The sequence below is a fragment of the Mustela nivalis genome (genome assembly GCF_964662115.1).
Source record: "Mustela nivalis genome assembly, chromosome: 5".
Taxonomy (NCBI): Eukaryota; Metazoa; Chordata; class Mammalia; order Carnivora; family Mustelidae; genus Mustela; species Mustela nivalis.
The window spans coordinates 41232562-41245746 of NC_139024.1; the positions used below are offsets into that span (position 1 = coordinate 41232562).

The 13185-nt window shown below is 36.3% G+C and overlaps 1 protein-coding gene across 1 annotated transcript in view; it reads left to right on the forward strand.

The window, feature by feature from the left end:
• Positions 1-13185, forward strand: part of RNGTT (RNA guanylyltransferase and 5'-phosphatase) — a 351237-nt gene that overhangs the window by 209916 nt on the left and 128136 nt on the right. Inside the window, exon 13 of the mRNA XM_082730606.1 lies at positions 664-764. Within this exon, the coding sequence (XP_082586732.1) occupies positions 664-764 (101 nt within the window). The remainder of the gene's footprint in view (positions 1-663; positions 765-13185) is intronic.

Here is a 13185-nt window from a genome sequence, read left to right on the forward strand (position 1 = left end):
CTTCTCCCTCTTCCTCTGCCCCTCTCCCTGTCCTGACTTTCTCTCTTTCAAATAAATAAAAATCTTAAAGAAAAAAAATCACTCATTCATTTTATTCTTTGTGAATTATCTCACAAGATAGCTGAATAGAAAAACCAACTTTTAATTAAATGATCAAACTCCCTTTAAGTCATAGAATGATTGGCGAGAATAACAGGTTTCATTTTTTTTCTGGACTTTCACAAACGAGAATCTGCATGCTTTGGCAGAAAACGGAGAAAGGCTGTCACCAAGCAGGTAGGTATCTAGCTTTGCTCATCAGTTGGAGATAAAACTTAAATTCAGAAAAGAGGTAGTAATTTTGCTTAAAATAAAATAAAAATAAAATTTCACTTAAGAGTCTCAAATTTCCAATTATAAAACAAGGAAGTCACAATGATGAAAGTACAGCCTAGGGACTATTGTCAGTAATACTGTAATAACTGTGTGGTGACAGATGGTAACTGCACTTTTCGTGGTGAGCAGTGTGTTTGTCAAACTTCTATGTTGCCTACCTGAAATGTACATAACATTGTATATCAACTGTACTTCAGTTTAAAAAAGTAGAAAGCATACTATAAAAACTAGTTGATATATTTAACTTCTTAGCTTCTTATTAACCATTGTCATTTTAATTCATTTTAGAAATACAAACCTGGTCGATGTGATGATATTTTGAAATGGAAGCCTCCCAGTCTAAATTCTGTAGATTTCCGTCTAAAGATAACAAGAATGGGAGGAGAAGGGTAAGTATGCACTTTTGCCACCATTTTTACATGAAATAATGCTGTTAGTATAAGGCTTCACTGTTTACTGGATACTTGACATATACTTTACCCCCTCAAAAGTAAAATACTTTATTTTTACAATATACATACATACCTGTACATCTGATTTTCAGCTGTTAGAACTAACATTTTGTATCCTAACATCTGATTTTTAGCTGTAAGAGCTACTAACATTTTGGTCTTCAAAAGTACAGTTATTTCTAATATAAAAAAATGAACTTTGTTAAATTGTAAAAGTGAAAATAGATTTTGCTTGACAATTCCTGCCAACTGAATTATAAATTAAGATATGATCATGGTTGTTACATCTAAGTGTTTTGAAGTAGGTCTTTTTTACTTCAAAAGAAACTACTTCAGGCTTGCATTTGGATAGCAAAAACATTTCTTCATGGTTTAATTGTTGACTTTCATTAAGATTTTTCATAATTAGGGGCACTTGGGTAGCTCAGATGGTTAAGCATCTGCTTTTGCCTTAGGCCCTGATCTCAAGGTCCTGGGATCAGGCCCCACAAGGGGGGAAACATAGAATGTATTACTACTTTCAGAGGTAGGCTTCAGTGATTCATCAGTCTTACATAATATCCAGTACTCATTACATCACATGCCCCACTTAATGTCCATCACTGCATCCTCCCACCTCCTTCCCCTCCAGCAACCCTCAGTTTGTTCCCTATGATTAAGAGTCTTTTATGGTCTATCTTCCTTTCTGATTTCATCTTGTTTTATTTTTCCCTCCCTTTCCCTATGCTCTTCTGTTCTGTTTCTCAAATTTCATTTACAGCGAGATTGTATGATAATTGTCTTTCTCTGATTGACAATTTCACTCAGCATAATACCCTCTGGTCCCATCCAGGTCATTGCAGATTGCAAGATTTCATTTTTTTGGACAGCTACATAGTATTCCATGGTATATATACATACCACATCTTCTTTAGCCATTCATCTGTTGATGGACATCTGGGCTCTTTCCATAGTTTGGCTGTTGTGGACATTGCTGCTATAAATATTGGGGTGCAGGTGCCCCTTTGGATCACTGTATTTGTATCTTGGAGGTAAATACCTAGTAGTGCTGTTACTGGGTTGTAGGGCTTTATGTGTGTTTTATTGATGTTTTGTTGAGTTTTGAAAAATTATTTTGTTTTGCTTTTTTACAGATTATAATTCTTAGCATTGAAAAGCTACATGAGGCTGTATATAGAGTGTGCATTTTCTAGGTAGCTAAAATGGTAATACTAATTTTTTTCTTGCAGTTACCCACTGCAGTTAAATACAGCAAAATGTTTAGTAGTTTGTCATCCCAGTTTTGCTTTGTTCTTAGTATATTTTAAACTATATTTTGTTCTTTTAAAATTTTACCTATTTTTAAATGACTTCTTACAAAAAAAGAGGAATTACTTTTAATTCTGGTACATCTTTAAAACACACCACAATATCAGTACTTAAGGTGATTTTATGATAGGAATGTGTAAGTTATTTTTGTGTAGGTACATAATTTATTTATGTAACATGGGTGTCAGTTTTCAAAAATAGGGTATTAAATATGAAATACAGTGTAATAACTATTACATAAAGTATGTATTATTCAGTTAGCCAGAGTAGTATGCTTTTTTAATGTAAAGAATGTTATGTATTATAGCAGTTTTCACTAAATAAATGGACTTATATCTAATGCCTATGTTAGATGCTGTATGTTAGAGGGCATTTTAAGAAATATGCCTTTAATAGTTGGAAAGGAGAGTAGCCATTTATCTAAATTGTAAGAATCTGAGCATGTGACCTGTGTAAGTGGTTTAAGATACTAAAATACCACAAGACAAGCTCATTTCTTTTCTTGATTGCACTTCTAAATATTTCTAAATCTAAAAGCTAATCTAATCTGAAGCTTAGAATGGAGTGGAATGTCTTAAAATATAATTTAAGTACAATATAAGTACCAATCCTTGGAAATGTCTCTGGTTGTTTTTTTTTTTTTTTTTTTTTAAATGAAGTCTTAGATTTTCAAAGTATGTTTTTAAGTTTTATCCAGCTGCATTATAGCAATAAAGTGGGTATAGTAGAGATTCTTATTAGTTTAAAATTTAATACAAATAGAAAAATGTATTGTTAAATGCCTTGTCAATGGCAATTAAAATCTAAACTTCACCTTTTTTTTTAAACTCCTTTTAGTATCATTTCTAAAGTATATTAACTTTGATTTATCATGGCCTAAAATAACTTTTATATATCTTAGCTATTCACATTGTATTGAACTTTATAGACATACAATAGAGATTTTTATTTGAGAGCTGTATGGTGTTTTAAAAAACATTATGGGTTTATATTAACTTCTCTATAACCAGAAACTGTGATCATTGTTTCAAAAGCTAGAATTACAAAGGTCTGTTCTGAAAAGTGCAAAATCTTGAGTACAATGTCAGTGGCTTATAGTGAGTAGTATACCTTCATCATTTTTGCAGCATAGTAGTTTAGAGCACAAATTCTAGAGTCAGACTGCCTGGGTTTAAATATCCTTATTAGCTGTGTGAGCTTGAGCACATTACTTTTTTCTGTGCCTTGTATTCCTCATTCATCAAATTGAAGTTGACCTCATAAGACTTAAGAAATAAAAGGATTAAATAAGCTAATATATGTACAACAGATGGCACATGGTGAGCATTTAAATGTTTGCGGTTGTTTTTAATTAAAGTAGATTTTAAAGTCCATATTTCCTTTTTGTTGCTCTTGCAATTCTTTTGTTTGCTGAACTGTGTAAGTTCAATTTTCTATGTGAATTAATTTCCCATTTGATTGCAACCCCTATTATTTTTTCCCTTTTAAAATGAATATGTCTTCATCTTATTTGTGTAATTAATCATAAATTGTTAAACACCTGGAGTGCGAGAACATAAAGTCACAAAACTTATTTTTAGATTTTTTTGGTAACAAACATCTTAAAATAACCTTGGCAATATGTGTAGTGGTTAAGAACACAGGTCTAATGGTTAAGAACCTATGTTCTTGGCCCAGCCTGCACGGAATCAAATCCTAGCTCCAATCCTCTTGCTGCTGTTACTTTCTTACTAATCTTTCTAAGCTTCCTCATCTGTAAAGTGCCCACAGTAATAGTTTTTATCTCTTGTTGTGAAGATTTGCTTATACTCTATAAAATTTGCAGGAGTTAACAAAGTAAATATGGGTTCTGCCATTATAGACTTGGTATTTATGAGCTATTGAGTTAAAATGCAAAAATAATACTGCTTTTTGAGATTTGGTAGGGATTAAATAAAATGACACATGTGAAGAATACACAATAGAATCTAATGTTTATTTTTGTCATTTTTGATGGTTATAGTTATTAATTTAACCTCAGCAGACTGTGTAGTTATATCATGGATTAAAAGTATGCCCTGCATAATCTTGGGGGGGGGGGAGTGCTCTGAAGGAAGAAGCTGCACTTTTCTGTGAAAAGATAAAGATGTTTGCTCTTTCTAATAGAAAATTCTAAAATCACAGTGAAGTTTAAGTTTTTATCCATCACATTGGCAAATATTAATGTTCCTTTTGATTGGGTTGACTGGGGTGTGAGCAAATAGACACTCTGCTATTCTGTCTGATAGGAATGCAGATTGGTACAACTCTTCTAGTGGGCCATAAGGTAGCATATGTCCTGAGGAAGTATACTTCAAGTTTTGTGAAAGGAGAAGTCTTATTTGTCTTCTGCATGTTTGTATTTCTAGTACCTGGTGTGGTAACTTGTACATAATAGATACTCAAGAAATATTAAAAGGTGAAATATATGTATATGTATGTGTGTGTGTATACACACATTTTATTATATATATGTACATAAACAAAAATACCAAAAGGTGTGTGTATAAGAATTCCATTGAAGTATCTCTTAATAGGGAAATTGGAAATATTCAGTGTCCTTTTTTATTATTATATAAATCTTTTGAGATATCTATATATTCATGTGTGTTTCTAGGAAGTTGCTAAGAATGTTACAAATAGTGTGTTTTACAAATAGGTCCAGTCTGTTGAGATATAAGATTTTCTTAGAGGTTTGAAACTGAACTCAGACCTACTGTCCAGCTTTGTTGTTTGATTTTATATTCACACATAGTTATGTGATATTAATAGATAGATCATTTTGTTCCTAGGAAAAAAACAAAAACCACAACAATTACTTTAACAGAATTAATTTAATATGAAGAACTATAATCAGTTACTAAAGAACTGAAAAGGCAAAGAAGTGTTGAAGAGATAGTAACTTCAGGAAGGACCTACCATGCAAGGAACAAAGGAATATTTTATATACTAAAATATAAAAGTTTGGAGGGGACCCTATAGAGCTCATTAGAAGTTTACTGCCAGCTGGTGGTGGTGTTGCCTTGAGATCTTGGAGGATTATGGCTCTGAATTTTGACATCTGAGGAAGGGTACAGTACTGGCTATGAGGTGCTGATTTTTCAGAGGGTTCAAGTGAAGCTGGTTCTAAGACTGTGGGAAAAACTAGTGGAGCCAACTGGTACCACTAGAATCAGTTGTATCTCCAGGGTAGGAAACCTGTGCAAACAGGAGAGTGTACATTCTTTCTTTTTTCTTTAGTCTTTTAGTACCCTCGCTCACTCACCAGGAGTTCTAGAATAACAAATTGGAGCATAGAGAGTGAGTTTGAAGCCAGGTGACAATAGCTTAATATTAGCACAGTGCATTTCTTTAGTTACTTATCCATTCAATTCTACACACACTTGAATTTCCATAGAACAGCAAAAAATTTCTTTCACTTGAGAGGCATATATTCTCTTGCTATTCAAAGTGTACAGACAGGGGTCTCAATTAATCATTTACCCATTTCTGGGAGATAGTCGTGATATCTGTCTCTGGGCAATGGTAATCACTTCTCAAATTCAGTCACAGTTCTGTACAGACGGGATCAGGCGCATTCAGGATGTTATGGCCATAGACAGTCACAGTTCTATACAAATACCTATGACTTAATGACTGAATTGTTAAGTTAGTCAACATCAGCAGTCCTGACAGTGGTCATGAGACCATGGCTGAAGCTCTCTTTCTGTCCATTTCATTTTTCCTTTGTTCTGAGATGATCCAGGCTTTTTACTTGGTGGGGTGACACAAAACCTTTATTCTGGTTAGGTTTGATCCGCAGTGGTTTTACAGTTTTTTTGTTTATATAGTTTTCCATTAACTTTTACTGTTGGACATGGAAATACTAAGAGACAGAGGTACCTCAGAGAATACTCTAGGTTCCAGAAGTATTCCTTCCTAATGCTTTCTGTAGCAGCAGTCTGACTCTTCTTTGGGAACAGAATTGGTCACTTTAGACAGTAATCAGTCAGTCAGTTAATCAATCTTTATCTCTTTTTGCTTGTTGGTTCAGTAATATGAGAAGCACAAAATGGTCCACTAGCAGTTTCAGTTTCTAATTCAGTAGGACATTCTTGTGTTCCTTGATACAGAAACATTCTTACTTGCAAACCAAAATTTCTACTCCAGAGTTGCTGGGATAGAAAACAAAGATTCTGTGAGTGGATAGTTAGAAATCATATTGAGATGGTGACGGTTCTTTGACTCATGTATTTTGGCTAAGGGAGAAATTACACCATATATTTGGATACAGATTTAAAACCATGTCCCACATCTGATGAGAACACAGCCTTTTAAAGTGTGGTCTTCTAACGTGTTGCAACTGAATTTTCAGTTGACCATCTTACTGTTCTGTTAAGTCAGCTACTTCTAGGTGGGAGGTAAGACCAGTGAATTTCAAGGCTTTGAGCCTGTTGCCTCACTTATTTTTGCTGTGAAGGAAATTTTATGGCAACCTTTGTTAATGGATAAGATATCCCGTAGTCTGTAGAAGGTGACGTTAGTAGAACTGTTAAAGAGAAGAAAAAATTTTTTTGAAATCTAGGATGCTTATGTGATCTAGTAAGGATAAATTGCTTATCCTCTCTATGGTAGAAGAAGTCAGTGTAATCAGCCTACCATAATGACCTAAAATATGCTATCAGCCTAGCATAGTGATCCTTACTCTAAGGGTCAGTGTCTTGTCTAATTCTCCTGGGGAACGATGCTGTATCAAGGGCTTCATTGTAGTTGAGACTGAGTAGTTGAGTTGAGTTGGCAAATTGAGCACTTAGTGGTAGCTGTTGCCAGATGAGCTGTGGGGAGGAAAGAGCCCCTGCATATCCTCTATCCCTTCTACTTTTGCCATTTTTCATAAGGGCTCATCGAATAAACTCTGGGATGGCTGGAAGAAATAAAAGAATTGACATTTAGAATGGGTCATTTTGGCTACCTGATTATTGAGAGCCTCCTTTGAGCTGGATACCTATTTCATCATAATCTGTGCCTCTTTTTTTTTTTTTTTTTTTTTTTTTTTTAAGATTTTACTTACTTATTTGACAGAAAGAGATCACAAGAAGGCAGAGAGGCAGGCAGAGAGCGAAGGGGAAGCGGGCTTCCAGCTGAGGAGAGAGCCCAATGCAGGGCTCTATCTCAGGACCCTGAGAACATGACCTGAGCTGAAGGCAGAGGCTTTAACCCACTGAGCCACCCAGGCTCCCCATAATCTGTGCCTCTTCTGAGAGGTCTCGACATACCTTACCTACACTTCACTGACACTAATCTTCTAATCCTGTTCTTTCCATATTGTTGACCAGTTTTCTAAACTATCTGCAGTGAGTGTAGATTTGTGCTTCTGGCCACGTCTCAGTCCAGACTGTACTTTTCAAAGCTTGGCCCAGAGACTTGTGTGAATGTGAACCAAGGCATCACCGCCACTCCGCACAGTAAAGCATCTGCACTTCACTCAGTGCTACCCAAGCCCTCTCTTCCTCCCTCTATCCATCCTGGGCAGGAGGATACAGGGCCACAGCTCCTGGGTGTTTATAGAGAGAATAGGTTGATTTTATTTTACATGCTTTTGAATTAATGTTGGAAAACTAATTGCAAGCAGTTTTTAAACCCAAAATGTCATGTTGTAAAAGGACAATAAACATTGGGTCAAAATGAAGCAACAACAAAAAGAGGTCAGCCCATTGGTAGAACTTCCCATTCATTGCTCATGTCTTCGGGCTGTTATCATGCAGCAGTATGTTTCTTTCTTTCTTTTTTCCCTAGGCCATCATGGAACTTTAAATTTTAAACTGTATGAGGTTTTTTTTTTTTTTCTCCTTCATCTGTGATTAAGAAATTCCCCCTTGATGTTAGGTATGGATTGAAGAAAAGAAGGCAGTGCCTCAGTAAAGAAAGCCATAGCTCTATCTGTATTTCTGGACCTGCTCAAGCTCAATATCTTATGTAGCATTGCCCTCCCTTCCTTCCTCTCTTTTTAGAGAGGGAGAGAGGGAGAATCTTAAGCATGCTTTATGCCTAGCACGGAGCCTGACGTGGGGCTCAATCCCACAGCCCTGTGATCATGACCTGAGCCAAAAACAAGAGTCAGAAGCTTAACTGAACCACCCAGGTGCTCCTCTTATGTAGCATTTCTCTTATCTATCTATCTATCTATCTGTCTGTCTATGAGAGAGAACAAGCAGGGAGGAGAGGCAGAGGAGGGTAAGGGGGGGAGAGAGAGAGAAAGAGAGAGAGGGAGAAAGAAGCAGGAAAGAGAGTGAGAGAAGAGAGAGAATAAGAAGTCTCAGCGGAGACTTCCCTGCTGAGCAGGGAGCCCAATGTGGGACTTCATCCTAGGACCCAGAGATGGTGACCTAAGCCAAAGGCAGATGCTTAACCAACTGAGCCACCCAGGCACTCTTCTTACGTAGCATTTGTACTTACTGGATAGTTTGTTCCAACTGTCCCTGTACTTCATGGTTTAATGGCTTAAATAGTACTCTTTCATCATGGGCGATTTAGGTCATCATATGGTTATTGTTTCCCGTGTTTAGACCTTCAGTCTTTCAAGGTCCAATAACAAGCTAAGTTCTGTTTCTCAAAAGAATAATGATCTTTAGGAAATGGCCTGGTTTTACTCTAAGCCCCTGAGGACTTGTATGATTCTCTTGTTGGGGCTTGCCCAAAGCTCTGGATAGTGGATGGGGCGCCTGGGTGGCTCAGTAGGTTAAAGCCTCTGCCTTTGGCTCAGGTCATGATCCCAACGTCCTGGGATTGAGCCCCACATCAGGCTCTCTGCTCAGCGGGGAGCCTGCTTTCTCCTCTCTCTCTCTGCCTGTGTCTCTGCCTCCTTGTGATCTCTGTCAAATAAATAAATAAAATCTTAAAAATAAAATAAGGTTCAAGCAATAGAAAAGCTTATACTACAGCCTGGATTTGTTACAGAGCTTGCTTTTGCTCTGATCCCGATTTACAAATGCTGTTCAAGCATTGTGCCTCCCCACTCTCCCCTTCTTAGTAGTAAATGGTGTACATGTTGTAACTTCTCTTTCACCTTGGAGACAGGTCTTAGGCATTGGATTCCTGGAAATGTTACTTTAGTAATGGTTTTTTTTTTGGTGTATTGCCTCTCATATATAGTTTTTAAATTTACTTGAGAGAGAGAGTGAGAAAATGAGTAGTGGGGAGGGGCAGAGGGAGAGGAAGAAGCAGACTCCCCACTGAATAGGAAGCCCCATGTGGGACTTGATCCCAGGACCCTGGGATCATGACCTGAGCTGAAGGCAGATGCTCAACTGACAGAACCGTCTTACTAGGTCATCTAAAAAACTTTGTGATTCCTCCTTCCCATTGTTAATAAGCATAAGTACAAAGTCATCAGTGTTGTGGATCAGTGTTTTGTTCTGTGTAATGTCAGAATAATCACTGTCTCTGAAAAAAAAAAAAAAAAAGATCAAAATCGGTGGTGGTTAAGGATACAGAGAAATTGGAGCCCTCAGACAATGAGATTGTAAATTGGTGCAGCCACTCTCGCAGTTCCTCAGAATGTCAAAGATAGACTTACCACATGACCGAGCAGTTCTTCTCCCAGGCATATATCCGAGAGAAATGAAAGCACGTATCCACATAAAAATCTGCACATGAATCGTCTTAGCAATATTATTCATAATAATATCCTGAAAGTACAAACAGTCCAAATATTAGTCAACTAAAAAAGGGATAAATGTACAAACAAAAAAGCTCTTTTATTCAACAGATTTAGTATAGTGGATCCTCTTAAGCAAAAGGGCTCTGGATTTTACCACTTAGGTTTCAGTTTCCCCACTCTCCCCTTCTTAGTAGTAAATGGTGTACATGGTGTAACTTCTCTTTCACCTTGGAGACAGGTCTTAGGCATTGGATTCCTGGAAATGTTACTTTAGTAATGTTTATTTTTTTGGTGTATTGCCTCTCACATATAGTTTTTAAATTTACTTGAGAGAGAGGTTGTTAGGTTGTTTAATCTTTGTGTTGCTTGCATTTCTACAGCTGTATAATGTAGTTAATAGAAGTGCCCATCTCTTGTGGTAATTTAATGAGAAAATACATGTAAACATTTAGTCCACTGCATGTCACATAATAAATACTAAATTATTAAGAAAACACGACCACTATCTCTGTGAATTATGCAATGGCAAAAGCAGGAGAGTTAATGGCCGTGAATTATGTTGTTGGTCATGCCCGAAAAAAGGCAAATATCTTCTGATAGTAAATCAGTTAATATAGAGACAAAATATTTGCCATCTTGTAGCTCTGTGTAAGATTTCAGATTGTGTTGATTTACTTCATTAAAGATAGCACATCGGGAACAGCCATAGCATTTGGTGTCACAGCCTGATTGAATTTATGGTAATTTGTAATCACTCTTCACAATCACCCACCTTCTATATAGGCTAAACAGGTAAATTCAATGGATATATGATTGATATTTATCACTCTAACATCTTTTTATGTCTTGGATGGTGACACTAACCTCTGCACCTATCTTAGGGATATGAATGCATTATTGATTTTGCTTTACATCCGTGGCAGGAAGAACAAATTCTAGGGACTTTCATTTGGTTTTTCCTAGTATACTGATGCTTACGCCTTGGGTCAGAGAGCCAAGATGGAAATTCTTCCAGTTGCCAAATATTTCTCTTCCAATTATACTTGCAGGAACTGGAAAATAACCACAGGTTACATCTGTGGACATACTGTTCCATTTAGATTTAAACTTGAGCTGGAAACCCATTTATCACCAGATCACCCTAAGCTCTCTTACTAACAGACCATGATGACATTTTATGTCCCCGGTAATTAATGTCTGTTTAAAGTAAGTGTCTGAGTCCCTGACTGGTCTAGGTATTTCTTTTTTCCAGTGCATAATCACCCTAGCAAGCACTGCCAGTGTTTTGAAGAATAATTCAATGAAGATTTACAGCAAGGGTCAGCACATTTCTTTTTAATAAAAGGCCAGAGAGTAAATACGTTTGGGTTTGCGGACCATACAGTCTTTGTCTCAAACTTTGCCATTGTAGTGCAAAAGCAGCCAGACAATATGTAAATGAATGAGTACAGCTGTTTCCAATAAAACTTTATTTACAAAAACAGTTGCTAGGATGGATTTGGTCTGCGGGTTGTTGTTTGCCAATGGTAGCTTTATGCTATAAATACTGGAGGTAGTATTGCTAGGTCTTTCTTCAAGGGGACTTGTCCTCTCCCTTCTATTAAGGAACTCAGGTCTGAAACCTGTTTGGGTTTGTGCATTTGAAGTTGAGAAATGCCAGCTTAATAGAAAGCACAATGAAATCAGTAGAATTGACTGATTTCACTTTAGCTCCTATTGAAAATAAATGAAAATGTCCTCTACTCTGCTGACTAGAGTGTTTTTTTTTCCTTTTGCTCAGATTTATTTAAAAAATAGAATGATTAATTTTCTTTTTCATGCTTATTTGAACTAGTGTTGAAGGAAATAAGAGTAGTAAAATATTCAAAGTGTTGAAAAAAATGTTCTTGTGTAAGAAAGGATGAGGTCAGCAAGAATAGAGGTAATAAACTACATGGGGAGAAAGTCGTTTCTTTGCTAAGCAGAGTCTTTTTTGTTTTTTTCTTTTCTACCTCTGTTTTGGAATGAAATGCTTAACTTTTATTTACGTGTTATTAAAATTACTTTACAGGGGCGCCTGGGTGGCTCAGTGGGTTAAGCCGCTGCCTTCGGCTCAGGTCATGATCCCAGGGTCCTGGGATCGAGTCCCGCATCGGGCTCTCTGCTCAGCAGGGAGCCTGCTTCCCTCTCTCTCTCTCTGCCTGCCTCTCTGTCTACTTGTAATCTCTGTCTGTCAAATAAACAAATAAAATCTTTAAAAAAAAATAAAATAAAATTACTTTACATAAGTGAAATTAAAGATAAAAACACTAACATAGCCAATATTGTTACATACTTAATGTATGAAGACTAAGCAGTTTGGCCTATAGTTGGTCATATTTTTTTGTATGTAATAATGACTTTTCATCATCTAACAAATGGCCCATAGTAACTGCTTTAGGTACCTTATTTGAAATATTCTCATCACCTAAACTCTTTTCTTTCCTTCCTTCCTTCCTTCCTTCCTTTCTTTCTTTTTTTTTTAAAAGACAAATGCTTCCTTGGATTTTAGTCCTTTAGGGGGTTTCTGTATTAAATTCTTGGTTATGTTTTATTTTTAGTGTGGGCTGGGAGAGGAAAGGAGGAGCCACAGCTGACTTTTCAGTTCCTCTGCCTGGCTTGCTATAGTAGGTATTACTAATTCTGGTTAACTCTTTCATTTCATCTTCCATACTTTACAGAAAATCTTTCCCAGTCCATCTACCGAAAATAAATATCCTAGTCAAAGTGCCTGTGAGTAACTAGTAGGAGAAAAGGAACATGTGGTTTTAAAACATCTGCATATGACTTTTCTGGAGACAATTTACTTCCTTTCACTTATTAATTTAAAAGAGAAATTGCTAACATCTTTGTTTCATCATTTAGTTCTTTGGAGTTTAACTCATATTTATTCATTTTAATTATTCTCTACAATGAGAACCTTTTGCTTGTGTCTTTTACTCTAATCTAATGTATGTTTTCCTTAATTGCAGTTTTTCTCTAACTTAGCTTTTATGTTATAAGAAGCTTGTCACTTGATAGATACCTCTGGGGAATGTTGTATAGATTAAATACTAGTTAAATTCCTACTTTGAGTCAGTCGCATTCAAGGTGTGGGGGAGAATTTAGGTAACTTAATGAACATACTATTTAACTGTAGACCCTCTGGAGGTTGAGATGGAGAGGACCGTAAACAAAATTTGAACTCCTTTTTTTAGTAGATTTCCCCCCCATGTAATGGATGTAGAAATGCTGTTTTAGAAGTGTTAGGGATTGAACAAATGAGTACTCATTTTAGAAGCTACGGTTCTCATTGAGGAAAGATGAAGACAAAAATATGAAATAGAAGAAGACAGTGAAGAATCCTGTGGAATCGATTAGAATGTTTAAAATAAA